Source organism: Eptesicus fuscus, chromosome 5 (genome assembly GCF_027574615.1).
Source record: "Eptesicus fuscus isolate TK198812 chromosome 5, DD_ASM_mEF_20220401, whole genome shotgun sequence".
Lineage (NCBI taxonomy): Eukaryota > Metazoa > Chordata > Mammalia > Chiroptera > Vespertilionidae > Eptesicus > Eptesicus fuscus.
In genome coordinates, this window is record NC_072477.1 from 11680603 (window position 1) to 11708364 (window position 27762).

The 27762-nt window shown below is 49.3% G+C and overlaps 1 protein-coding gene and 1 non-coding gene across 2 annotated transcripts in view; both read right to left on the reverse strand.

Annotated features, from left to right (window-relative positions):
* Positions 1-5244: 5244 nt before the first annotated feature.
* Positions 5245-5326, reverse strand: MIR9276 (microRNA mir-9276). Its single transcript, NR_128987.2, has one exon. It is a non-coding gene; the product is annotated as a microRNA mir-9276 (primary transcript).
* Positions 5327-26189: 20863 nt separating this feature from the next.
* KCNK10 (potassium two pore domain channel subfamily K member 10) overlaps positions 26190-27762 on the reverse strand; it is a 105326-nt gene continuing 103753 nt past the window's right edge. The window contains exon 7 of the mRNA XM_008148400.3: positions 26190-26810. Coding sequence (XP_008146622.2) covers positions 26190-26810 — 621 coding nt within the window. The remainder of the gene's footprint in view (positions 26811-27762) is intronic.

Here is a 27762-nt window from a genome sequence, read left to right on the forward strand (position 1 = left end):
CAGGTAGAGCTGCCTCTTGCCTCTTCAGCAGTAGTGTGAAGAGTGAGCTAAGAGTGGAGACCACTTTGCTAGCTGTGAGGTTCGGGGTTTAGAAAGGAGGAGCTTGAGAACAATGCCCAGAGCTGTCCTGCTTTGTAACACAGTCCTATGATCTTCAGAAAGTAAAGCAGCGGGGTGGGGGTGGTGGTGGTGGTGGTGGTGGTGGTGGTGGTGGTGGTGGGAGGTGCATGTCTATTTTGCTGGACAAGTTGCTAAGAGGAGGTGGGATGGTGGGTATATGATGTGTCCTCAAGCTAAAGCTTTGACTGGGCACGACTCCAAATAATTTGGTTAAACTAACATCTGAAAAATTCAGATGATGCCCATATGGTCAAGGTCAGCATGAGAGTTCAGTCCAATGTGAGTCCAAAGAAATCCACTGAGACAGCCCTTGTCTCAATATGTTCACAGGAAGGCTGTAGGGAGAGATGCCTGGCCTCGCCTCCCAGATGTGCCTACTAAAGTCACCTGGAGAATGGACCAGAGAAACAGGAAGCTCTCTGTTTCCAGAGATTGCTATCCGACAGCATTTGTATGAGGGAAAAGTTCAGCCAGAGAGTGATTTCAAATTCACAGAGTTATTTCTTACTGGGAAGTGCTATCGACTAAGAAGTGGGGTGTAGGGGGAAGCTGGAAAGACAGAGGAATCCAAATGCTCTGCCCCCTGGCGGAGAGTCAGTATCAGCTGTGCTCCTGGAAGGCTATCTGGCGTATCTTAACAGCCAAATGGTCCCAATCTGTGTAAATCACCTACAGATTGCCACCCTAAGTAAATGAAGACAAGAGAGGACAATGCATTTTTTTTTTTTTTTTTTTACAGACTGAGATCATTCTTTTTCCTCTGGCCAGTGTCTCTCTCCCTGATACTCCCTATGAACTTCTCTAAGAAAGGCTTTGCATCTGAGTCTACTTGGTGCTTCCAGAGGCAGAGATGTCTGAGAATCTCGGGAACCAGGAAAGGTCTGGAGCCCCAAATCATTTTCAAAAAGGACCGATGGAGTCCAGGGTGTGCAACTTTACACGTGCCATCACGAGATACAAAAACAAGAAACCAACTTGGCCTTTCGTCATATGATTTCCCAATGGAAGTGAAATTTCCTTAGTGAGTGCATGAATGGGGCTTTTTTGTTCTTGTTCCCTATTTTAATTAGACCCGTAACTATAGTTACCCTCATTTCTTAGAGGAAATAAGCTCCATAGGGTGCAGCCAATAAACACTGTGTAGAAAAGGTTATTTATTACTATGAGAAAATGTAATGCATAGTGAAATGCAAGAGCAAGCACAAGGTCAACATGGGAACATTTTTTGTATGCATTTATATATATTTATAGGTAGATTTGAGAAGAGGAGAAGCTAAATATAAATCAAAATACCAAATTACGTTTGCACAGAAGTCACTGCAGGTATTTTTTTGTTGTTGTTGCTTTTCTTTCTCTGAATATTACTGAAGTCTACTATTGAGCATGCATTTTTAAACTATGAATGAACTTATTTTTTTAAACTGCATAGGAACTTGGGAAAAGACCCAAGGACTATCATTTTTATTAGAAGAGACCCCTGAATCCTTTGCCCTTCTCTTTCTAAGCAATTTGGCCTTATAAATGGTAAAAAACCCAAAAAAACAACATAACATTCAAAATTCCGTATTGGACTTAAACATGCTATGTCTTCCACTACTATCAATGAGGGCATTTTTTAAGGGTGTCTGAGAGATTTCTGCAAGTGATTAAACTCACCTAGCTAGAGCGAGAAGGGAAGAAATGGACCCCATGAAATGGACATGGATACTTTAAAAATGAAGAAAAAATGAGCAATCAAAATATCTAAGCCAAGGTTTTTGTATATTCTCACATGCTCCCCCCACCCAAAACTTAATTACCTACAAGGACCTTCTAAGTTTGTGGCTGCCAAAGTGATGTGGGTTTCATCACCTGCTTCCTCACTTTCCAGGTCAAAAGCAGTTACACTGAATGCGTCTCATCACACTGCTATGCTAGCCCAGCATAGGAGAGAAGGGTTTCATGGTGACAGGTCATCACACACCTAGGCCCTCAGTCGGGGGCCACAGGCATTGTCCTTCTTGCAGCCGGCATGCCACACACACACACACACACACACACACACACTAATATCATTTCTCCTCATGGCCTTCATACACTGCTGTCCAAAAGGATCTGCTAATCTGAAATAGTGTGACCAGGGAAATTAGGGGGTCCAATTTCCCCGACACCAGTGGGAGTGGGGTGGTTCTTGCTTTATCTTCAGGAAAAGAACTTTCTAAGACTTGTCAGGGAGAACGAGATGGGGCAAAAGGCTAATTTATGTGCGTGGAGTTCCATTTCTCCGGTTCCAAAGTCCTGTGCCCCTTAACCCAGTTCTGAAAAACAAGGTGTAGCTGGGGTTCCAGTAAAGCCAAAAGGAGGGCCAGTGTCCAGAGTGTCCGTTCCCTGTTGCAGCCGGGCCTGGCAGAGCATCAGGTCAATTAAAGTCCATTAGTCCATTGTGTGGGTCCCACATGGCTGTGAGCCACGGGGGCGCAGGGGAGTGCATACCCTGCAACGGGAGAGCCAGGAGCCTGGCAGTAAGACACAGCCAAGAGAGCTAGAGGGCAAAAACCAAGAGCCAAGAGAGCAAACTTCCTTTGCACAGAAGTTTAAATATTTAGGTTTCCTTTGCCCTTGCAGTGGCCACCCCTCTTCTGGCCAATGACCTGTTCCCAGGTGTGACTGACAGACAAGCATCTTCCCCCGTCGCTCAGACCTTACTGGGCATGATTCCAAACTGCCTTTGCCCAGTCCCTTCCCCCCAATGACCAGCAGGAAACAGACTTGGGGAGTGTTAACCTGCCGCGTTTAGGCAAAGCTTTATACATGGCATGCCTATATGAGCTAGTCTTCCCTGTACCTACCACCTCCTGTTAAATCATACCATGGCAATAAATTGGGTATTATGAGGGATTATCAAAACAGGTTTCTGTTTCTCCCTCATTACTTATCCTGGAAACCCATTGCTAATTACCATTATGGGCTGCATGTTGCATCCTTAAGTCTTAGGATGCAAATTAGAGCTATCATACACGTCTTCTATCTACATGTTACTCTCTTCTTTGAAAGGAGTACTGGCTAAGTTCCCAAAACATTGCCACAGGAAGGCAGACGGCCACCAGGCCCACAGGGCAAATTCCCACGATGCCAGTCCCTCCCACAGGGTTTCCCTTGGTTCCTCTTCAACAGGATCTCAAAGGCCTCAATTCCTCCGGTCTGGATTTACACACAGAACCGCTTCTGGGGTAGCCCACCCCTGGCAGTTGGAGATCAGACAGGGCAAAGGATAAAAACAGCATTTGAGCCAGTGGGCTTCTCTTAGCATGCCAACTTGACCGGTGCTTTTCAAACTTTAATGTGTGCACGAATCACCTGGGAATCTTGGTAAAACGCAGATCCTTAGGCCTGGGCTGGGACCTGGGGTTCTGTATTTCTAACAAGCTCCCAACTGATGCTCATGCCACGGCCAGTCCCCAGTCTACACTTTGGTGCTCCAGGACCTTGACCTTCGCAGCCATGGCATCTTCTGGATCCTATGGGTTGAGATGATTCATGATAACCAGCTTTGCCTGGTGGTGATCCAAGGTATGCAAAAGGTAATCAGGTGGTGCCCCAAACTTAGTGCCCCAACACTTGGCAGAATGTGGGAGGATCAGTGACCAGGAAAGCACGAGAGACAGCAATTGACACAGAGGAGGAGGACTTATCCAAGGTGGCTCCAGAAGCTAAAGGGGCTTAAACATGGAGAGGGCAGCAGAGGACATTCTTTTTTTTTAATTTAAAAATCTTTTTTAAATATAATTTAATAAATCTTTATTGTTCAGATTATTACAGTTGTTCCCAGAGGACATTCTTTATTAAAGACTTCCTCTATACCCCCGCCCCTCCAAATAAAACACCCCAAAACCAGGCACAAAAACAATTTCAGAAACAGAACAAAACTGAAATAGAGCTTTCATTTTCTTTACTACTTTCCCTTGGAATCCAAATGTCGGGGGGAAAATACAGTTGGGAGGCAAGAATGAGATCACACTGCCCGTGTCTCTGGGTGTGATTTATGCCTGCGGGAGGCATTGGGGAATCTGTAGCTAAGACACCAGAAAGGCAGCTGCGCATACAAGCAAATGAACAGGTGTGATTTATGCCTGCGGGAGGCATTGAGGAATCTGCAGCTAAGACACCAGAAAGGCAGCTGCGCATACAAGCAAATGAACGGCGCTACGGGGGCAGATTAACACGACAGGCTACGGCAATGAGACACCCTCATTCCAAATGTCCAATGTTTTATGATCACAGGGCCTCCATGAATTAAGGACGCCTGGGGAGGATACGTTAGCTCCTTCCTAATGAAGCACTCGCCCCTGGCTCTTCTGGAGTCTATCCAAGGTTCCCAACCATCTACAGTTGCCATTCGCACAAAAGGGGTAAGTGGGGACAGGTGTCCTCAGGTATCCCCACACCACGGCACATCAGGCTTAGGAGGGATCCCACACCCAGGCTCCCAGGTCCACAGAGGACTCTGAGGCCCACAGTGACTTGTCCAGTTTGACTCCCAGCGGAGGGAATGCTCTACCGTGCCGGGAACGGGGTGTCGTCTGTGGAAGAATCACAGCAGCTCCATACCGTTTGGATGTCTGGATGCTGCTTGGCCCAAATCCAGCACTAATCTGCAATTTGTGTTCTTCAGAGAAAAAGTAAAAAAACTACAGGGGGAACTTTTATCCAAACGTATACTTCCTCCGCTGCTTATAGAAAACCACAGCTCCCTAAAAGGGGTGCAGAACCTGAGAATCCAGCTACGAATCACAGTCCTGGGGACCAGGATGTTGGGGGAGGGGGGGAAGCCAGGGACCAAACAGCAGGTCTCCATGGCTGGCGAGGGGCTGACCTCTGGCGCCTATGTGAAAGGGCGAGCCATCCCTGGAAGGACATTCTCTTAATCACACCTGGTTATCAGAGGTAGAAGCAAACACTTGGGCCTTCCCAGCTGGGCAAGAGTCTAAGAATTAAGGGAGATGAATGGATTATCATATATGCAAGGTCTGTACCATCCCATAATTGTCAGGGTGACCTTTTTTTTTTTTATTAAGTTCCTCAATGTCATAAAAAGAAGAGAATGAAAGAAAGACTAAGGGACTCAGATCCCTAAATGCCAGGGTAAGTCAGAGTGTTTTGGATGCCCTAACCTCCACCAACACCAACAGAGATCTCTTGGGGAAGCTATTGCTCCATCACAATGCAGAGAAATGTGGTTAGGAATGTAGTACCTACCAGCTTGAGCAAAAAACAAGATCAGTAAGATCTGCGGGAAAAGTCGGAACACTATCCAACAGCCGGACCCTCTGTGCGGACTTGACCAACCCCTGAAGCAGCACCATCTTCTTTTGTGTGTGCTAGTCCTCACCTGAGGATGTTTTTTTTCATTGCTTTTTCAGAGAGAGTGGAAGGGAGAGAGGGAGGAGGGGGAGAGAGAGAAACATCGATGTGTGAGAGAGACACATCGACTGGTTGCCTCCTGCTTGTGCCCAGAAAGGGTGTGGGGAGCAAACCCGCAGAACCCACAACCCAGGTAACATGCCCTTGACCTGGGAATCAAATCCACAATCCTTCAGTGCGAGGGCTGACGCCCCAACTGTTGAGCCACACTGGCCAGGGCAGTGCCATCTTTGAAATGTTAATTCCAAGTCCTGGTCAGCATTGTCCATTATCCTTCCAATGCTTCCCTGGCCTTATACCAGCTCCGAGGGCTCACTGATTCTGTACTCCTCCCCAGCCAATCCCCTTTTCATGACTTGCCTTCCTGTTCTGGAAGGACTCACAGTGAGACTCACAGGGAATCCCTTTGCGACCCCTCCTGACATTGTTGATGTCCTTGCCCCTTCTCTTTAAGCCCCACCAACACTCATTGCCAGCTTTGGATGGGTCCAAACATGCACTCCCAACTGTGTTCTACCCGTGCTGAGGTGTACTGCTTGAGAAAGACACCACACATGGTCTTCAGACTCTCCTGGAATCTCAGTGCCCTATAATATAACAACCCTCTCCCATCCATATCCTCCCCACAGCTCTTCCGAGACTTCACCACTCGTACTAGATCCCATCCCATTCCCAACTTCCTGCCCTTCGCAGACGGTCTTGCCTCCTACTTCAACGAGGAAGATAAAGCCCTCAAAAGGGTCAGGGAAAGGTCCCCTCTGCCAATCAATGTTTCCAAATTTGCATCCACCTTCACTCCAGCTCCTTCAGAGAACAGGATTTATTATCAAGTTCAAGGCAATCTCATCATCACCAGTGCTCTGCATGTATCCCGTCTCCTCTCTTTCTGACCCAGGACCCTGTCCCTCTTTGATGCTTTCTCTCTCCCCTGAATTCTCAGCCTCGCTCATCAGGTTCCCCCTGCACAGCTGTGAAGCGCACCGCACTGTGTGCCACACTTGTGGAGAAAGTAAAGGTCTCCACAGCTCCTCCTTCCACCTTCTCATGCACCTGCCCCGTCTTCTCCGCAAGCTGGCCTAGGAAACTGACCATGCTTGCTTCCTTCACTGCTTCCTTTAGCTCCCTGCACCAAACGTCTCTTCCATTGCTAAAAAAATAAAAATAAAAAATGCCCTGGAAAAGCTTATAGGTCACCTAAGTAACAAACCCAGGCTCAATAGACACCTCTCAGACTTTGCGTGCCTGCTCTCCCACTCCTTTCTCGAAAATCCCCTTCTTGTAGCCCCGGCCCTGGCTTCTGTGATCTTGTTATTGGAGAAAAACGTGCCCAGTGTTTCCCTATTGCTACTGAGTGGGGTTCTTGGGGTACCGCTGGAATAAGCATTTCCGGAGGCCCCCCCTGGAGAGTGAGAAAGCTTTATTTCTGTGGAATTACACCCCTGGCTTTCCAAAGTCCCATTTCCCTTAGTCCGGTCATAGAAGAAGTGTAGCTGGGGTTTCAGTAGAGCTAGAAGCAAAGCCAGTGTCCAGTGTTTCCTTTCCATGTTGGGGACAGGCCCAGTACAGCATCAGGCTAGCTGCAGACCATTAGTGCATTGTCTGTGGGGGTCTGCATGGCTGTGGACCACACCAGAGAATGCCAGGAAGCCAAGCATGAGCCATGAGCCAAGCGTGCCAAGAGAAACCAGGAGCAAAAGAGATAGAACTTCCTTAGTTAGGGAGTTAAGTATCCCAAATCTTCACCTGCTTGCAGTGGCCACACCCATTCTGGCCAATGACCTCTGTTCCCAGGCGTGACAGACAGAATCATTCCTGTTACCCCAACTTTACTGGGCATGAGTCCATCTTCCCTTTGTCCAGTCCTCTTCCCCCAGTGTTTGGCAGAGAACATGCCTACAGTGTCTGGCCTTCCCTTTGCCCCTTTCCTATTATTAACAATTAGCTAATTACAATGGTATCACCCCCACTCTTTTGTTTTTCTCTCCCACCCCTGCTCCACTAACTTCTGTTGGTTTTGCTTTTTCCTTTCACATGCCCCAAAGTTCTAGTCTTTTCACTCCACATGCTCAGGTAAGAGGGCTCTTAACCAGACTCATGGCCTCATCTCATAGATGGAGGACCCACTGTAACCAAGCCCTTTTCTAACCATCTCCTGGTCCAAGTTTTATAAAGAACCCACAGGTACCTCATTTTCTGATTCACTCCTTCTTTCCCACAACTTCCAAGTCGCAAAGAGGGAAAGGGGCCCACTAAGTCTGGGTGCCTTCATATAAGAAAGAATCTCAGTAAGTTAGGAAAGTTGAAGACTCAGAAGAGAGGAGGAAGGTCTCCACAAAATCAGGGAAGAATGAGATTATTGAGGGCAAAGTTGAGGACTTAGCTTTGGAAATAACAAAGCTAAGTTGTCTGAGAAAGACAACTTGGTATTTATTGAGTGTGTACAGGTTCCAACAAGTACTAAGCACTTGGCATATAATAGCTCACTTTATACTCACAATAATCTTATAAGGGTTCTATCATTCCTGTTTGACAGAAGAGGAAATACATTCCAGACAAGGTCAATTAATTTGCCCAAGGTCACAAAGCTGGTAAGTATCAAAGTTAAGACTCAAACCCAATTCAGCACTCTCCAAAGTCATTGTCCCTAAGGCATGAGAGAAATAAAACAAGGATCCTGGAGAGAAAAAAAATGGCCACGTGGAGAGGAGGGAAATTGAGAAGTCTGACAAGCTTCTGAATGTGAATATGAATAGAAAGAAAAAGGAATGTCACAAAATCTAATAAACTCAAAAGCTTAGTAGAATACTTCCTTATGTTTTCCCATCATCCAATTTCTTTCTCCATAAAATCCAGTAATCATAGGACTCAATGTTTCCCTTCCAACTGATGTTCTAGAAAAATGTATGTTAAATCTCTTTTGTGTTATTTTCCCTTATTTTATTGAATTTTAAGTGGAAAATTAAGAAGGGAATTGAGATTCTTTGTGCTTCCATCTTATTTTTGACTCTCTTTCCTCTTCCCCCCTCACCCTCCGTTTCCCCATCACCTGTGGTGATGAAGGAATTTTGTACATTTCATATTGTTTTAGGTCTTGGCAGCCTGGGCACTCAGCGCTCACAATAGATACTCTCTGGGGAGCTTGGATCTATTTTCCTGAGGCTTAATCTTGTTCACTGCCTTTCACCTTCATTGCTGACATTTTAAATGAAAAATGTTCACCATAGCTGTAATTTGATTGGCCTCGTAGGGAAGGGTGGTGGGGGAGGATGGAGTAAGAAATCCATGTATTTATTTCCTTGGCTTTTTATCTAAACTGACTTTGATTTTCTATCAGTCAAGAGAGTGATCCCTCCCTCTTCCGCTTAGCTTTGGAAATAGATTGTGAGGACCAGCAAGAACTACATTGGATGGCTTGGGGCTGGTAGGTGTGTATTGTGTGATTAGCCATAGTGTGTATGGATTGTGGGCTGAGGGCCCTGTCTCTGAGGGAATCACCATTGGAAACCTTTTCCCCAGGTTTCTCCCCCGCAGGGCAATTAAAATCCAAGAAACCAAATACTCTCTTTAAATATTATAGTGAGAAAGGGAAAATGATTCTGACTGATAAAAAAAAAATCATAGTGCCAGTCCAATGACTTCAAATTGACTTCTAAATTTGGTTTCTGTCAGCTGTTCAAACAACACCTCTGCAGTGCAAGAGTAGTTCAAAACATGTTCATCTAAAGGACACTATGTTGATAATCTACTGTTTTTCTCTTTGTCTAATAGATGCCTCCAATTAGACCTCAAGATTTTGGTGACATGCAGGGCAAGCACAGTGGTCCTTATCTCCCTCCAGGCCCTATTCAGCCACAAGTTGCCTTAAAAAAAAAAATCCACTTTTGTGCCAACTCCTCAAAGTAGCTTTCCCTTCAAGCTTGCATTAGAGGACAGGCCCCTCATTTCCCCGGAAAACCTTTAACCCCAAGTTATCAGGAAATTCATACTGAAGAATGGAGCAAAGCCCATAAAAACAAGACTAGAGGGGGAAAACTGATTAAAGTTAGAGATAGTAGATCTTATCTTTGAGAGTCAAGTGGTCATGAGACACACAGAGAAGCTGCTGTGTGTCTGACGGGGATGCTGATGTCGAGAGGAACAGCCCAAAGGACAGTTTAACTGAATGGAACCTTGGTGAAGGCAAAGTGCCGCTGCAACCCCCCAATCTGGGGGGAGGGGCTTTGGAGGGGCTGCAGGCTTTGATTGCTCTCACATTCCTAGGGAACATGTCACTCTGGTCCCATAGTCACTAGTCATGTTTTGGTTCTTCTCCCACTTGAGAATAAGCCACTTCATAGATCTCAGTGCTCCAGCTGAGCCTGGCAAAGAGTAGGAAGTCAATGAACATGGAAGGAAGGAAAGAAAGAAGGCAGGAAGGAGGGAAGGCAGGAAGGGAGGGAGGGAAGGCAGGAAGAGAGGGAGGGAGGGAGGGAGGGAGGAAGGGAATAGGACAACTGGAAAACCTACATACAGACACAGATGAAACAAAAACTTGAAAGGAGCAGCAGGACTTGCCTCAAGCAGACAGTTGAAAGACCCAGAGACTTCGGTGGAATTTCTGAAAAGTTCAGTTGGCTCAGCTCAGTGGAGAAGAGATCCAAAATGCCCCAGCGGCCAAGACAGAAAGGGAAAGGCTGAGGATTGGAACAGGGAACAGTGTCCCCTATTCTTTGTTCCCCTGAGGGCCAGGGCCAGAAGTTAACGCAGAGCCTGGCAACAGGGGTTCCCTAAAAGCACGTTGAATGAATGTGAAGTTCATCTCTAAGGCCCTTTCCAGCTCTGACAGTATGGGAATCTGCCTTTTAGGGTTTCATGTTAAGGCAAAATCCCTCTCTGACCCCATGCTTGGGTCTGGCAACGGAGATAGGACTGAGTTAGAGGACAGAGTCAGAAGCAAGAGCTTGGCCTTGAGAAGCAGCCTCACTGGTCTAGCACAGGAGGCTCCCTGTACTGCTAACCAAACCAGTGTTTTCTCCAAGAGATCATTCTGCCGATGGATGACAGCAGACACTGTCTTGGGAGAAGAGCAAAGATTCAGAATCTGTGCCCTGATTACCCACTCCATGGGTGGTTTACACCGCAGAACCTGGTTCCACATTTCCCCCACATGGGAGCCCTCCATAACCTGACTGTATAAAGATTAGGGCTAGCTTCCCACTGAAGGCATATTTCCATTCTTCTTTCATTGTCTTCTGTTCTTACTAATGAAGGAGCTCAGCCTGGCTGACCTCACCTAATAATTTAGGGACTGTCCCATACCTTCAGTAGAAGGCACGCAGGCCATGGTGGGAGGAACTACTGATGAGTTTTTTTCTGCATTTATGAAAGGGCAGTCAAAGTGGAAGGAAGGATGGGTGAGGGTGCAGGGAAGGAAAGTAGGGAAGATTGGAGGGAGGTGGGGAGAGGAAGAAAAAGGGGGATGGGGGTGGGAAGGAGGTTGACCATATATACAGACACAGATGAGGACTGACTAGGCTCAGCTGCCTCTTTCTCAAGCCCATAGCTAAAAACCACCAGACATTTTGTTGAATTCATTTCTGAGAAAGAAGACACGCCAAGTTCTAAATACCTAGGCTCAGACCTCAGGGCTGCTGTTTTGTAGCTGGGTGAGGAAGTCCCTTTCTTGGGATGGTCAGATGGTCTATTCCTTCCGTTGGTTCTGGCTTCCCAGACAAAGTTTTAATTGAACCCTCCTCTAAGGCCTGGCCCTTGCCCACCAGCCTCCAGGGCACCGCCCCCCACCCCCCCACCCCCCCAGCCTGGAGGATAAAGTCCAAATTCCTCAACATGGTATTTGAGGCTACCGTGGTGGGCCAGGCTCCCCCATGCCCCCATCTGGGTCTTTCCATTCTAACAGCCTCTTGTGGCTCATAGCTCCTTGCACCCCCCCCCCCCTGACCTGAGCCTCTGTGCTTTCGTTTGTTTCTTCTCTGCCGAGAACCCTTACCGAACCCCCACCCCCTGGTCAACTGCTTCTCAGGCCTCTTCCTGAAGCCTGCCATGCATGACCTCTGCCCACTCCCTCTCGCTGCTAGGTGGCAGAGGTGACCCCCTACCCTGGGCATGCCTCTTTCATGGCACTGGCCACATTCTAAGACATTGATCATTTTCGTGGGTTTCACAGCCACCCCCGCCCCCTCACTGGAGAATAAGATCCTTTGGGCAGAAACTGACCTCCACCTTTGAGCACCATGCCCAGCACACAGTAGGTATTCAATAAATATTTGTTGAATGAACAATCACCTTCTCCCTGCACTTGAAACCCAGATGCCCTTTAGAAGATTGAAAACTAAGTTTGAAGCCACTCTATTTGTTGCTCCCTCCCTGCAGTCTCTCTCTCCCTGGATCCGTCTTATTCCCCTTTGTCACTTTAATGGCAGCCCCAAGCCCTCACCCAGCCCAGCAGCTGAAGAGGAACATGATGAGTACTGGTGAGAGACTCACTCGCAGGGGACTCTCAGGCTGATCTGAAAGAAACTTGAGGGGCAGGATCCCCTCGGGGCAGCTGTGGGCGGGGCCGGGCCAGAGGAATATGGCTGTGTGGTTGTTCCCCCACACGTGACAAAAAATGACTCCCAATTGAATGTTTGGGAGCAAACCATTCTGGACTCATGAAAGTGCCCAGAATAGTGGTTATGGCAGCAGAAGCTGCGCCCGCCGCGATGGGGGTGATGCGGGCGATGCAGGGTGATGCGGGGCGATTTGGGGCTCGGGCTGCCAGGGGGAGAGCTCAGGGGAACTCGCAGCTTGACAGCGGCGAAGGGAGAGATGACAATGATGGGGACCAGAGAAGGAAAAGCACTTTTCATTGAAATTGTCCAGTCGTGACCGACGGGCAGGGAAGGTTTTCCTGTCCCACATGGACCCAGGAAATGGGGCCTCTCAGGACTTTGCCCAGCCCAGGGGGCCAGGGCCAGGGCCAGGGCCCATGCCTGGTAGTGAATGGGAAGGAATGCTGCCGTATGCCGCAGCCCTGTCCAGAGAAGGCCGCGGGCCCTGCCTGAGTCTCAAGTCGGGCTGTTTCTGTATTGGGGCACCGACCTCCCCAGCTCCCCTTTCCCTGTATCTCAGCTGAGGCACCGAGTCCTAGAATCTTACCTCGCACCAGCCAGTGCCGCTGTGAATGACCTTTTCAAGGTGCAAATGGCACAGAGCCCCACATGGCAGCGGAGACAGAGATGCTGGTTCAGCGTACCCACCCTTGGAACCTGTCGACTCCCCCAATGACCATTTCCTTCCACCAGCCAATCTACGATAGGCGGCTGATGCCCTGAGAGAGGGGGAGCAGGAAGTGTCCCCCTAGATAGGGAAATGTCTGCAACTGGGGGCAAGTCCCTGCCATGGGGTCAGTCTGCTGTAAGCAACGGACATTCCTGACCAGTGGTCGCCTTCTCCCGGGGAATGTGAGGTGGAGAAGGGCTGGGCCTCCGGGCTGGCTTAACAAGTCTGCTGCGGAACCCGGGTTCGGCTGCCTGCCCGCTCAAAAGCCAATCGTCGAGAGACACAGGGGCTGGTGGCAGGAAAAAGCGGTTTATTCAAGAGCCGGCAGCTTGAGAGGATGGTGGACTCTCGTCATAAAGACCATCTTAACGCCTGGACACGGGCAGGGTTTTTTTTATCTGTAGGGAAAAGGAAGAAAAGGAAACAGACCAGCGGGGTTGCAGGGAGCGGGCTCTCTGCAAGGCGCCGCCCAGGCTGTTCCAATAACTGGCTGAAGGTCAGCAAATATCCCGGAGCCAGAAGGTCTGAAGGTTGGCGTCTGCTTCTTTTGAAGTTAGTTCCTAGAATTCTTCAGCTAACGGGCTGCTCACCTGCAGTCACGTGTCAGTTTTACTGGCCATCATTTACAGAAACAATGTTAAAAGCGTGGTGGTTGGTTACAGGTTGCAGCCGCTGCAAAGAAGAAGCCGCTCTATTTGCTGCTGCCTCCCTGCAACCTGTCTGGGGATGCACCTGTTGTGTGCCCTTTCCCCCTGGAACGTTATCATTTCTGTCTCTGTGTGTAACGGACCACAGTGTGCATAAGCCATGGCTAAGCCTCCCTCTGGAGAGAGAGAGAGAGCTTTGGATAGGAACCCCCTGCCTCCCCCTGCCGCCTCTCACTGGCTGCAGGTACACAAAACTAGCTTTTGACGGCCACGTCTTGTTCTTAAACACACTGTCCCAAGCGGGGAACCCCTTGGGGTCGGTGACAATCTCAGGCCAGAAAGCAGTCTTGGCGTGCAGGGTCGGGGCTGCCTGTAATATCACCAGAGAAGGTCAGAAACGTCTCTACTTATCCAAACACGTGTTAGGCCATCCAGGAGAGGTACACGTGTGTAATGGGAAAGACAAGGTGGGGTCTTCACCCACCTCCTGAGTCCTCTCTTTAGTAACCCCACCATATCTCTATATGTGTGTCTTCCTATTCCATAACCGCAAACAAAATTGTCCACCTCTCAACAGACGGGAGCAGCTTGTGCAGCGGTACCCAACCTGCCGTGTCGCTGGGTTGTGACACGTAATTTAGTGCTGATGGACTCCTCCTGCCCTCATAATGCTTTGTGATGTATCACGTTGAAGCCAAGTAATTTCCAGTGTCTGACCTCGAATTCCCCCCCCCCCCAAACCCCCAGGTCAGAGTCGAGTGCCATTGGCACCCCATGTCAGACACTGATGGATGACTCATTTCGTTTTGAGCGTTTGGTCAGGCCCTTGAAGGAGCCAGTCCCATGAAACCTCCTCTTCCTCCTCGGGCCTAGCCACATCTTCACCCCCTGGTGGGAGCTGTTGCTGAAATCCTGGGGTGGGGTGGGGGAGGGGAGAGCCTCCCAGAGCCAGCCCAGGATACCCCACACTCAGCCCCTAAGCCCTTCAGCTCAGTTCCCTTTGGGTCCTTTTCATGGTCTCAGGCCACTTCCTCTTGACTGTTTCAGAGATCATTCCTTGGAGACTTCTCACCTGTGGGGGGTGGGTATGGGTGTGTGTGTGTGTGTTGGGGGGGGGGGTTTGAGGGGGCTGGCCGACCTTCCTCAAGCCCCTGGCTGCCTTTAGTAGCTTCCTGACACGCCTCTGTGCCTAGGACAGGGTGTGGTCATGTAGGACCCCTTCTCCTTCTCCTCACTGTCCAGCACATTTGCTACACGCACACACACAAACACACACCCTCAACCCCACGCCATCACACACGGTGTCGCCCGCCCCGTGCAGAATTCAAGCTGCCTGGGGAGCAGAGCCGCCCAGGTGCACTTTGTAGGCGCCGCTCCCGGTCTGGCCACTCCCTTTTCTCGCTTCTTCTTCTCTTTTCCAGGATGCATAGCTTCTTATGTCTCTTTGTTTCTGGATGACATTTCTGCCTGTATCCGTGTCTTTACTCTTTACCGTTTTTCATTATTCTGTGGGCATCGCCCAAGGATTCAGACTTCGAAGAAAAGAAAAAGTTGGGCTATTTCTGCTTTCCACACAGTCCCATCCTTCTCTTGACTGAGTTGGGGAGGGGGCTGTTTGCACAGGGGACGGACTGGGGAAAGGAAAAACGGGGAAAAATTAAGGAAAAGGAAGCAACACTTTATACGGCACAGGAATCATGCAGCCTCTTTCGTCATATGCAGTCAACTTTTTGTTGATGGTTCTGTCTTCTAGAAGGTGCTCTGAGGCCTGGGGAGGAGAAGGAGAGAAGAGAGGAGGGGGCAGCGGAATGCTTCTCCATTCCTCTCTTTAATGCACATGGGCCTGAGATAAGTCCTTCCTCATGTTGGCCAGAAACCAGTCCTGGATCCCAGATCCCATAGTGCTGAGATAGTGACCGGGAGCAGCAAAGGGTGTGTGTGTGTGTGTGTACATAGAATAGGAGGGTAGGCAGGCCAGGGCGGGCATGGAGTCTGGTTCTGTGACTTGGTTTGCCATGGGGCTGGCTGGACCCCTCTCTCCCTACAGGGAACCCCCAGTTCTTCCCACATCTCCCCTCCTCTTGTCCTGAAGGAAGAGGCGAACCCTGCTTAGCTTTCCTTCCCACCTGTCAGCCGAAGGTGTTCCTTGCCTCTAGTGACAGGAGCCCACCTTCCCCATGCCTCCTCAGAAAGAGATTATCCAATCTACGGCAATGCATGGATACAAAGTGTTTCTAGAACATGAATCTTCCAGAAATCAGGGAGAACACTGATCTTCCATTCCTGCCTAAGACATGAGACAATACAGGTTAGAGCCAAGAAGCATTTAGAACAGGGGGAAAAAAGAGTTCAGGGGTGCAAGAAATGGTGCAACTCTTTAGTTTCTTTAAATCAACATAATTGTAGTTTCAAACCCCCTCCTACAAGGAATGTGGGAAATTGGGCTTCAGTTGATGGTTTGGGCTGGGGTCCTGGGGCCCTGTTCCAGCCCACAGTGCCCCCTCTGGCAGGGCTGACCCACCTTGCAATCTCTTCACTTCAGGAGCTACACACAGCCCCCCTCACACCTCCTCCCTCCCCCGGGCTCCGTGTGGGGGGCCCCCAGACTTCTCTGTGCTCTGTCCTCAACCTAAGGAAATCTCTTTTGACTCAGGGAAGCCTCTTTCCAGTCCGTGTGCTCCAAGTGACTCCGCTTCCTGACAAGTGAAACCCTCCTGTGGGCCTGGCTTTTGGGAAACAAAGGCAGGGAGGGATACCCTTGCCATTATCTTCCTTCCTTGAGAAAATGAAGTCAAAACCTGGGATCTACTTGATGTGAAACAAGAAGGAGGGGAAAGGGAGAGAGAAGCTAATGTACTATACCGTCTTCACCACACTTTCTTTCAGAAGGAGTTACAATTTCTGTTGTAATTGGTGACTGTTAGGGTTTCTCTTTGAAGCTTGGCTTGGAGTTGTGGCTTATTGTAGTCATTTTAAAGCATTTCTCCCTTATCAGAAAGTGTCTTAAAACAAAGTAATCCCAAGTGAGGATTTGTTTGTGGTATCCTCAGAGCAAACAGAACAGTCCTAGACAGTGTTATGCTGAATTACGCTTTGGAGCCATTCACGTTTTTCTGCTCCCTATATTATTTTAAGATGTCGCCTCTTATAGGAAGTCTGCCTTTGACTGCCAAGGTGCACTCCAATCCTCTTGCTCTCTGAATGTGTAGGATTCATGTGATAATTCCTTGTGCTTTTGTACCGAATCCCATAAAGTCCTGTTATTGTTCTTCCTCCAACCGGATTGCAGGATTTTACCTGAGATTCTTGAGGGCAGGGACCATGGCTTTGTCATCCCAGTGCCGCCTCTCAGGGCCTCACACAGAGCAGAGCTCCACATGTGTTTGTAATATGGATGGATGGATGGACTGAACAATCTTAACCAATAACCATCACCATGAGCTACTTCTGCCACAGGCTCCTCCCCCCAATAATTCAGTGGGGAAACTGTTTCAAATGATTCATATTCACTTACGGATATAATAGAATGGTCCATTATACACCCCTCACCCCCCGCCCATGGAATCAGACAAGAGAACAGAATGTTCTTTAACACAAAGCTGAATGCCCTATGTAAAATATTGAAATGCACAGCCACAAATTATGCTAGCATTATGTGCGTTTCTATTTCTTACATCTGCAACTAATGTTGTTGATTCCAGAATCTTAGGGTTCTCAAAGTTTCCTTTTTAAAAGCACATTTTTATCTCACTGAACTCTTGCACTTTCTCTTTGTCTCTGGTGTTTGCAAATAATTCAAAAGAGCCATTGAACTAGGCAGTTTGTAGAGAACAACACAGATGACTATATTGGAAAATAATTTAATGGTATCATATTCCCAGTGTGCAAAACTCTTATTTATCCCACATGATTTCAAATAATGAATGATGACCTTTAAATCTCTTTCAAATAGTGAGATTTTGACTATTTTTTGGATTTCAAACTGTGGGACATTAAAAAAATATATATATTTTATTGATTTTTTTACAGAGAGGAAGGGAGAGGGAGAGAGAGTTAGAAACATCGATGAGAGAGAAACATTGATCAGCTGCCTCCTGCACACCTCCTACTGGGGATGTGCCCACAACCAAGGTACATGCCCTTGACCGGAATCAAACCTGGGACCTTTCAGTCCACAGGCCGACATTCTATCCACTGAGCCAAACCGGTTAGGCTCAAACTGTGGGACATTTTAAGTACTCTTCTTTTAGTCTTAGATCCTTACAGTGCATTTTAAAGTTTATTTCTAAGGACAAGTCATGCAAATTTGAAATATTTCCCACAAAGGCAATGGAAAGATGTTGACTTATTTGCCATGTCCTACAGCCATGCACACACGGGCATTTCAAAACCGGGAGAGCTTTGTGGTAAGGGTGTGTGCGCCACTTGGTGTCTGCGGTTGATGTAAGTTCACAGAAGGGGCCGGGTTCCAGTTGCCATTGGGGTCAGTATCTTGTCCCTGGAAACCTTCCAAGATACTTTCTATTTGCCTGGGTCCCTGACGACCCTCTGCCCTGGGATCCCCTCACACAGGGCCACCTTTTACCCTCCCCTCCAGCTCACCCGGATTTGGCCTCTCTTTCTCTGCTCCTACTCTCCCCCAAGGCCCTCTACTCAACACATGGGCTCAGATTTGCTATTTATCCAACACATATCTTTTGAGCTCCTATCATGTTCCATGCACTGGGCTAGGTCAATGAGAACAAGGAGGGAAAGAGAGCTCCCTCGAGGAGTTCTCATTATGGACAAGATGAACAGTTACCAAAATGGAGTGAATGTTGTTACCAAAAAATCATTGGGAGGCCATCTAATCCATTCCTGGATGGGCAGAGGGGCTCCTGGAAAGCTGATCCCCATGGTGCGGTGGCCAGGAGCCAGAGCCCCCGTGAGACCCCTCAGGGCTACCTGGAGAGGAATCTGAGAAGCTGGACCACCCCAGAGCAGCTGGGCAGGGCCAGAGAAATACTGTTTTGTGGCTGTTGTTAGATCCATTCCTACGAGGCCAATCAGAAAGCTCCTTCCAAGAAAAAGATCTAGGTATTTTGGGGTTCTCTAAGAAATGCAGGTTCATGTACTATCATCTTGGAAAACTCTTTCCAGGAAAAGGTGTCATGATCTTGCCTCTGTTCTCTGAGTGACTAAAGCTACTCAATTCTAAATGCTGTACACACGAGGGAATGAGAGTGGAAATGACAAGTAATGTCTTAATGTTATTCTCAAAATGGTTCTGACCTCATGGATCCCATGAAAGCATCTCGGGGACTTACCAGGGTCACTGGACCATATGTGGAAAACTACTCACCTCAACTATAGTCTTAAAATGCATTCGAGCATGCACCTGAGTTAATGGGGAAGAAATTCTGTGACTGATAAAGATACCTGCCTTGGGCACGGGAGTAAGGAGTGGTGACACATTTGTCATACATTTGACATATCCTTGAAGCATAATCTCATATTTCATTAAGTTCATGGACGTTCAACCTACCTATGATAATAATAATGGTTTAAAAATAAATCTTCCATTATCTATACATCAAAATGAGAGTTATTCTGCAGAGCAGTGATCTTTAGGGGCTAGTTATTTCAACAACTACCACTGGGATTAAAATGTTGCAGTTATTTGTATACCCAAAATGCAACTCAAACTGATCACTTTGTAGACAAACTTGGTTTTGACCAAGATGACACTTCGGAGCTGGATAAATTACTTACTCCACCAGTCGTGGCTCCAAATGACTTCCAATTCGTGAACAAATGAAATTGGCCTGGAAGGGTGCACACACGCTATCAATAAAGGAATTAAAATTATTTCACCAATAACTTGTGTGTCTATATTGTACCAGTTGCTGTGTTCAGAGCAGGAATGGAAAGAAAAGGCATAATTCCTGCCCTGAGGAGCTTATAATCTGCATCCGACAGACAAGGACACCAGCAGTTAAAATCCTGCATAGCACATGTGATAGTTGGGGGGAAGGCAGCTAACTCTCTCTGAGGGGATGGAGAGGAGTGAGCTCAACCGAAGGACTCGAATGCGTCAGGTGGCGGTGGAACGGGGGAAGGTGGCATCTCAGTGAGGGGGACTTTCAAAAGGGAAGTCCTGGAGGTGGAAGACCTGGAGGCGGAAGACGAAAGCATGGGCCATCTGCACAGCTTGCTGGTAATTCAGCAATGCTGGCGGCAGAGGCTGGCATACAATGAGGCAGAAACGCACACAGCCTGATAGATCAGCGCTGCTGGGTTTTATCTTGAAGGCTAAGGAAATTCATGACTAGTTTGCATTTTAGAAAGATCACTCTGAGCTCCTGTCATGTGCCATGTACTGTGCCAGGTCCATAAAAACAAACAAACAAACAAACAAACAAACAAACAAACGAAGAAAATGAGCCAGATCTGTCCTTACCCAGCCCATGATCAGTGGTCATGCTGGGTCAGCCCGGGTGAGGCTCTTGGCTTTGACCCATGTTAGGCCACTTGACCTGGCTCAGTCCCACAGCCAGGCATTCACTTCTGACATCAGGGCTCACCTCTCTGACAGATAGGAAGGGAGAGACAGGGAGGACAAGTCAGAAAGCACCACACCTGTCACCTTGACTGGAAGAGTGGGCAAAGCACGTGCCCCACACAGCTGCACACCTGGTGACAGACACTCAGCTTTGGAGCTAATTCGCTGGGGTTGGACGCTTCTGATTCCCTCTAAGCCTCAGAGTCTTCATCCACAAAGTGGAGAAGTGCAACTTGCCTCACTTGGGAGATTAACTTTACAGACTAGTCTGTAAACTGCCTCGCACAGTGCCTCATACGTAGTAGGTGCTCAAAAATGGTGGGCGTTTTCTCTGTATGACGCGTTATTCCAATCCCAGGGCTGGTGGACACACGGCAGAGGGCAAAACCAAATACAGCTTGGAAATGTGGGCACCTGAGGAGCTGTTCATTTTACATTGGCAGGCTTGTCACAATGTCCAAATTGAGGGTTTCGCCTAGATGGTGTGACACCATGCTGTCCAACCTCCGGGGACATCCAATCAGGATCAAATAAAACTGTGGAGGAGGTGCAAGTAACTACAATACGGGGTTGTTTTAAGATGCTCTTTCAGGGTTGTGGCGGGCTCCTGCGCCTGCAAGACCACGAATTCCATAGGCTCTGCCCGATGAACACGTGTGAGTGCCCAGCCAGGCTTAAGAAGTCTGTCCCCAGGGTGTGGGGTGTGGGTGGGGGGTGGTCCCGAGTGCAGATTCCAACCCATCCGTTATCACCCGCACTTGGCCCCCACAAAAGAAAGGAAAACAGGAGAGACATTGGATTGGGTCTTCCAGAAGGTCTTTGTTGCAATTTTCTCCATCATTGAAAAAAAAAAAATTACATCATCAAATAAAGACAGTAGCAGCACGGCGTATTGAAATGTCACAAGCAAATTTGCTTTTGTACTTTTCCTAAGAACATTATGAAATTCCCTCCTCCCCCACCCCCCGCATTATTTTCTGTAAAATGCCTTTTTTTTTTTTTTTTAAAGCACCATGAAATCCTAGAGAGAAAAATAGGTGAAACTCCTCAACTCATGGGTTTATCGTTGTCGTCTTCGTCGTCACCGGCTCCCCTGCCTGTGACTCTGGGACGGGAAAGAGGCCTGAGGCTGGCATGTTGGGTGGGTTTGCATATCTCTTCTCCCTTCAAGCTCCGGTGCCCTGACACCGAAGAAGAGGTTTGTCAATTACCTGCTACAGCACAGGTCTGCGATGGAGTGGGAGTCCTCCCAAGGTTTGTTTTTTTTTTTTTTAACGCACAGGGAACTACTTGAGATTTTTCTCTTAAGAACCGAGAACAGAAAGTGGATTCCAAATCTCTTAGGCACCTGGGAAAATGGTGATGATCAGTAAAATCAGAGACCCCTCTCATTTCTCCTCCATGCCGCTGTGTTGATGTCAGGTGACTTGGGGCCCGCCCTGGAGGGACTGAGGTACACGTGGAGGGGGGACCGGTGGGTGAGGTATTGGGCAGCTGGTTTTTGGTGCCAGGACAGAGGGCAGGGCTTTTTGGACGGCCACGCCATCGGCCCGCTGCTGCCGAGTTTCCTTCTGCAGAATTAACAGAGCTTACAATGCCGAAGTCAAGTCCCCTTTGCTTCTGAGAGTTACCATTTGTGTTTTTCTAAGGCCATGACTAACTCGCTCCTATACCCCCCGAAACTCCCTCTGCTCACGCAGCCGCTGCTTTGCACACAATTGCATCATCACTGAGAGAAGGCATGACCCCCACTGGAACCGTGAGCGGGATGCGGAAAGCAGGGACGTGAAGTGCAGGACTGGCTTTTTCTTCGCTCTTTCTTCAGAGAGTCTCTGCAGGCTTGCTTGCTTTCCTAGGCCTTCCCTATGGGTCAGACTTGGTGGCGCCCACTGGATGGTGTACATTCTCACCCCGTCCAGTGAGCAAAAACCTGCCCTGCCCACATTCTGGCCGCACTCTCACTTATCCCCAAAGCCACGCCCACACATAGATGAACGGCATGGACTCAGCCAGGAAATGATACCATCTCAGAGAGAGGCAAGGGGGCGGTTTGCTAATGTCTAGCACAACTGGGGCGTTCAGTGTGAAATGGTCGCCATTTCCTGTGTGTGTGTGTGTACATGTGTGCACGTGTGTGTGTGTGTGTGTGTGTGTGAGCGAGAGATGTCTATAGTAAGTGAATTCATGAAGCAACCAAGGGGAACCTTGACTACAATTGACTGCAAATAGCAACAGCTTAAAATTCTTCAATTAGTCTTAACACCGTGCAAAAAATGCCCCCATAGCCTGAGCCCTCTGGGTGACAGTGTGCTGTAAGGGAGGGCAGACTGAGCCTACAACAGGGCACACTCCTAATTTGGACAGCAGGCTCTCAGATGCATCCGGTCTCCATCAATCATCCAGAACACAAATCCCAAAGAGCAGGAGATGAAGCTCTCATGTTAGCCTAAAGTGAGTGGGGCCACTAGTCAGTGTTCACAAATCCAGCTAATAAGCATGCCTAAGACATTTAAGTTGTAGAGCAGGGACTGCTGGTCAGAGAACTGTGGACTAAAAGGGACCTTGACAATGATCTTTGTTCAACTCCCCAGATGTGCTGACGAGGTAACAGAGATGTAGGCAAGGGGACAGGGGTCCCCACAAACCCAGGCTGGGACCGGTAGAGCACAACCAGATAGTCCCACTCACCTTAACTGTAGGCCAGGGACACCCCTGCCTACACACACATTGAGGCCTGACCCACAAAGTGATAAATTTCTGGAGTCCCAGTTGGGTTAGGACAGCGTATTGAGCTTCAGTCTCTTCAAATTACCCCTTGGCTCTCACCAGTAAACCTCCAGATTTGTTTTGGAAGAAAAATTCAGGACCTGGTTACCAGGTGAAGCAAAAGACACTGCCGGCTAAAGACCCTGAACAGGTGCCCTTTCTGTGTGCAGAATCAACACGTCTATTCCAGGTTTACGGTGGGGTGTGGGGTGTGGGGTGTGGGGTGGCGGTTGGAAGGGCAGGGCTGTGCTGCTGGGCGTTAAGACTTTGTAGCAGCTTTGCCTTACCCACATGTTTTCTACATGCTATTTGACCCCACCTTTGAAAAGTAACACTCAAGCAACTTCAAAATAACTGGCCACCCCCCGCCCCCAAGAAGAGGAGTCCAACCTCCTATTCCCTCTCAGTGTCTCCTTTGGAGACCACATTATAGTTTGTCAAACACTTTGCCCACATGTGTTTAGTTCAAACTCCCTAGAGGAGGGCTCTTCTTTGATTTTGTTCATCAGGGTTTTGGCCTCCTCTGTCCTCAGGGAGAGGGTTACATACCTGGGGGATGTTCCCACTCTCAGTCAAGGGCCATTGCAATCCCTTTATCCTACTGCGATTTAACGCAAATGGGGAAGCGTCCATGCACACACCACCACCTGTTCCATTTGGTCAAGTGTGCACTTTAGTGCTGTGACTTGTTTATTCCTGCTGTGTGCAGAGTTTCTGCCAGGTAAGTGAGTAAAGTGCAAAAGAGTGCTTTCACAGGGCATTTTTAACAACACAGAAAGGGTGCCACACACAGGATTCCCACAATCAAAGCCAAAAGAACGTACAATCACTCTGCAAGGCCAACAGTTGTGGCCATTTTTACACAAAGACCATGTATGCTCTTGGTGGTAGAGATCTCCCTACCTCTGTGTGCTGTGTCCATGAAACTAGAAAGACATACACGCACAGATCACGCACACACACATGCACACAAACACACACTCACAAGGGTCCATTGTAGCAAAGTCGAAAGCAGACTTTGGTCAGACAGGCTTTGAATAGCAGCTCTACCACTTTCTTGCTGTGTGCCATTGGGTAAGTTACTTAGCCTTTCTGAGCCTCTGTGTCCTCATCTCTACAAGGGGTTTGCAAACACATTCCCACAGAGTGTGGCTATGATATTGGGACGGTTCAATGTCTTTAAAGTGCCTAATCTAATGCCAAGCCCATGGAAGCCACTGGATAAATGACAGGGAAGCTGCTTTGCCAGATTTGGCTGTCGGGTCTAGAATTTTATCACACCACTCTAAAGAAAGTACCAAGTCATAGAGGGTGGATACCCAAATGGATGACATCCATGAACAGTTGGATCAGGGAAGCTTTTAACTGGACAGAAAGTCCCAGTTACCTACCAATTTCTTAAAACGCATCTCTTCGGGCTGAAATGATCCCAGGGTAAGAACCATTGCCCACCCCCGGACAAACGTCGCTTCCCAAGCGCCTGTTTATTACTGTGGGGGACACAGGATGTCACCAGTGAGCCGATGCTCCAGCCCCACGGAGGCGTTACCCCACGCCTGCCTCGGACAGGGAGGGCCTCATCGAAGTTGATCTTGCTTGGCAGCTTCCCCAGAGCAATGCCCAGCTTGAGAGCCTCCAAGTTTGGGCCCGGGAGAGGGTGCTTCCTGTGCTCCAGGCAAGGGAGAGCTGCCTCCCACGGTGCCAGTGGTCAAGGACGGGGTGGGTATCCTTTTCCCTGGAAGTCTCCGCTAGTCCTGGGATCTTTTGATAAACGCACCCGTGTGATAGTCACGTGGATGCCCCCAAAAGGTGGCACTGAGCAGCGGAGGCCCATGACCATCCAGGTCCTGTGCTTGCCAGGTCCCGGTGCTTAAGTGTGAGGCCCAAATAGCTAAGTCTGAAACCAGTCCCAGAACCAGCCGATTAGGGAAAAGGCTGAGGCTCTCCCGGGCTGGTTCCCCTTTCAGATAAAAATCCATTTAACGTCTTCCCCTCAAAACATATGCTAGCCATTCCCCCACTTTCCTTCACTGAGGTTCTCACCTCACCGAGCGATTATATGTCGCGTGTTGGTTATTGTTTGCCTTGAAACAATCACCTTTGTGTTCCAGTTGGTGTTGCAATAGCAGGTACTGGATAAAGAAACGAGCAAGGAAAAGGAAAAGGAAAAGGAAAAGGAAAGCTTTCAAAATAAAGGAATGCCCAAACGTAGAGGCAAAATATTTGAAATACTTCTTTTAAGTATTATTTTTTAAAATGGCATTAATGGCACTTAAACTGCAAACAAAAACGATTCCGTTTTCTTGTACAAGGGTTGGCTGAGGGATTAGTTTTCCTCCTGTTTGGAGACAGCAAGGTTAGCTCTTGTAACTATGTCTACCCTAAGACACCCAAAGGGACAGAAAGCCCTGAGATGGAATGATGCCATGGTCCCCCTTGGTATGTCTCAGACATGCAGGATGTCTATTTTTATAAAAACTTAGGATCAGCTAGACAGAACAGCAAGCTGCTGGCATCATGCAAGGCAATCGTTTTGGTACTTTCTCCCTCCTCTTATCAAAACAGGTAACAACCGAAGTCCTACTAGAAAAGTGAACGTGAACATTTCAAAACCAGTTTATTTCACCATTGCACCCACTGAGGAAAATGCATGACTCTTTGCCTGTAACCACACAGCGGTTGAGGTTGAAGTTTCACCAAGGCCTGCAAGTCCGTTTGGACTACCTACCCCCCTGTGAGAAAGACCAAGTTCGGGAGGCTTCTGGCCTTGGTTGAGGTGATATCCACAGTGTGATGTTTGTGATTATTTTTCTTCTTTTGTGATGAGGAAAGCAACTGCACCTTTTAATACGTGTGCTCTGATCCGCTTCCAACAAATTGCGGGGGGCTCTCCGGCCCCGCGCACACTCACTGGAGCTGAGAAAGGGCTAGGGAGGCGCTGCGTGGCTTGGATCAGAATTCAAGCTCAGAGCAACATGCCCCAATGTCAACTCAAACCCTCCTTACCGGTCCCAGGTCGCCCCCAATCCGGTCCCCTTCTGGGTGTGCACATATCACAGACGGGAGGCTCAGGAAGTGAGACTCCGTGTACAAGACACCCCTGCTTCTCTCAGAAGGCTGGTCTAGGGATTAGCTGCCCTTGTCTCTGTGCCCTCCAGGGCGGCGCTGCCCAGCGGTACAGCACCACCGGCCACTCGGCCTTGACCCCTTGGTGGCCGTGACCTCCAACGCTTGCAAACACTCCCCGGGGTGTCCTGCGGTTGCTCATCAGAAGCGAAGTCCTGGTTCTTTGATCCCTTTTGGCAGAGCAAACTTTCTCGGTTCTTTATGGCACAGTGAAATATATTCTCCAATGCTATGTAATTTTGGACTGAGGAGAAGTCTGTTTAAGGCACGTGTCTCGGGGTGAATAGAAACACACACAACGCTTCCTCCAGCCCGGCGTCCCGGGGCCTTTAGCTCCTGTCTTGAAGCAGCGCGTTGTTCTCGTGTTCCCTGTCTTTGGTGTCCGCGGGGACCATGCCGTTCTCCACCGCGGCGGGCGGCTGCGCGCAGTGGGTCAGCATGGCCGTGCTGGAGTGGTCCGAGTTGCACATCTTCTCCGTCTCCTCCTCCCTCTTCTCCTCGTCCAGCGAGTAGTTGCGGAAGGTCTTGTAGATCTTCTGAACGTCCTCGGGCAAGGCCTTCTTGGTTTCCTTGTTTTTCCTCTTGGTGAGCTTGGCGCTGGACCCGAACTTGTTGATGATGTTGTCCTCGGAGGCCCCCTGCCCGTGCTTGTGCAGGGGCTCGGGCCCCCGGAGGCGCAGGTTGTTGGGCCGGTTGTTGATGCTCTCCTGGGAGGAGGCCTTGGCGCGGCCGGCGTCCAGCGCCGCGAACACGGAGCGCTTCTCGGGGGAGAGCATGTCCAGCGAGTGCGCGCGCTGGTCCAGGCCCAGGCGCCGGCGCTCCATGCTGCGCAGCGTGGCCGCGCGCTGCAGCTTGTCGTGGATCTCCACGCTCAGCCGCCGCCGCGTCTCCCGGAACTCCGCCGTCACGTTGGCCTTCCACTCGGCCGCGTGGGCCTTGATCTCCCCCACCTGGCGGGACACAGAAGGGCAACAGCAACGCTGAGAGATGGCGCTCTGCCCTGCGCACCCCCAGCGCCCACCGCCCTTGGGTGTCCCCACGGGAAGGCCCAGAGGGGGCGCGGCAAACGCCCAGGGCCAGGGGTGGATGCTGCCTCTGCCCTGGTCCCTCTCGCCTAAGGACCGTCTCTAAGGGGCTCCTGGCTGATGTGGCTCAGGGAGGGGCCTGTGCTGGGGAGCGAGGGAGGCTTGGCATTTGGAGGTGGGCCTGGGGAGAGGCGGGCGGCATTGTGGGGGAGAGCGCAGTGTGCGGAGTTGGACAGGCGTGCGGGGTTCCAGTGATGTGCCCACCGCCTTTTCACAGGATGGTCTCATTCCTCGGACGTTACTGGGGGAGTCACCTCTAGCTGACGGTTTTTAGTGTTCCGTCAGAGAAAGACGTGCACCTAGCTCAGTCCTGGGCACAGAGCAGATTGATGTTCAGATGGTCCTTTGCCCTTCCCTGTCCCTCTGGCGCCTCTCTGGGGAGGGTGACTAGCCTGTCCCGAGTCACCTGGGACTGTCCTGGTTTTAAAAGGGAGAGTCTTATATCCTAGGTCCCCCGCCCAGCACCGGGCAAGCTGGGACTGTGGTCGCCCTGCATCTGGGCCATGCTGTGGCCATGCGCCCTCAGGCTCATCCTGGTTTAAGAAGCCCCTCCAGGGCACCGGGTAACCAAATTTCCCCAGTGAGGGAGCAGGGAGGGGGCGAGCTCAGAGTCAAGTTCTGCATGGAGCTCATTATCAGATATCTGGGCTCTTACTCTGCATGACAAAGAGCACAAGTCCCATGTTTTTCTAGACAGACGAGGAACTCAGATTTCAGCATTGAGAAAACTCAGTAATTATGTGATACTTGCTCTTTCGTTACAGCTGATTTTTAGCAGGTCGGCTAGCTACCTGGCGGGTCAGAGTGGACGGAGACT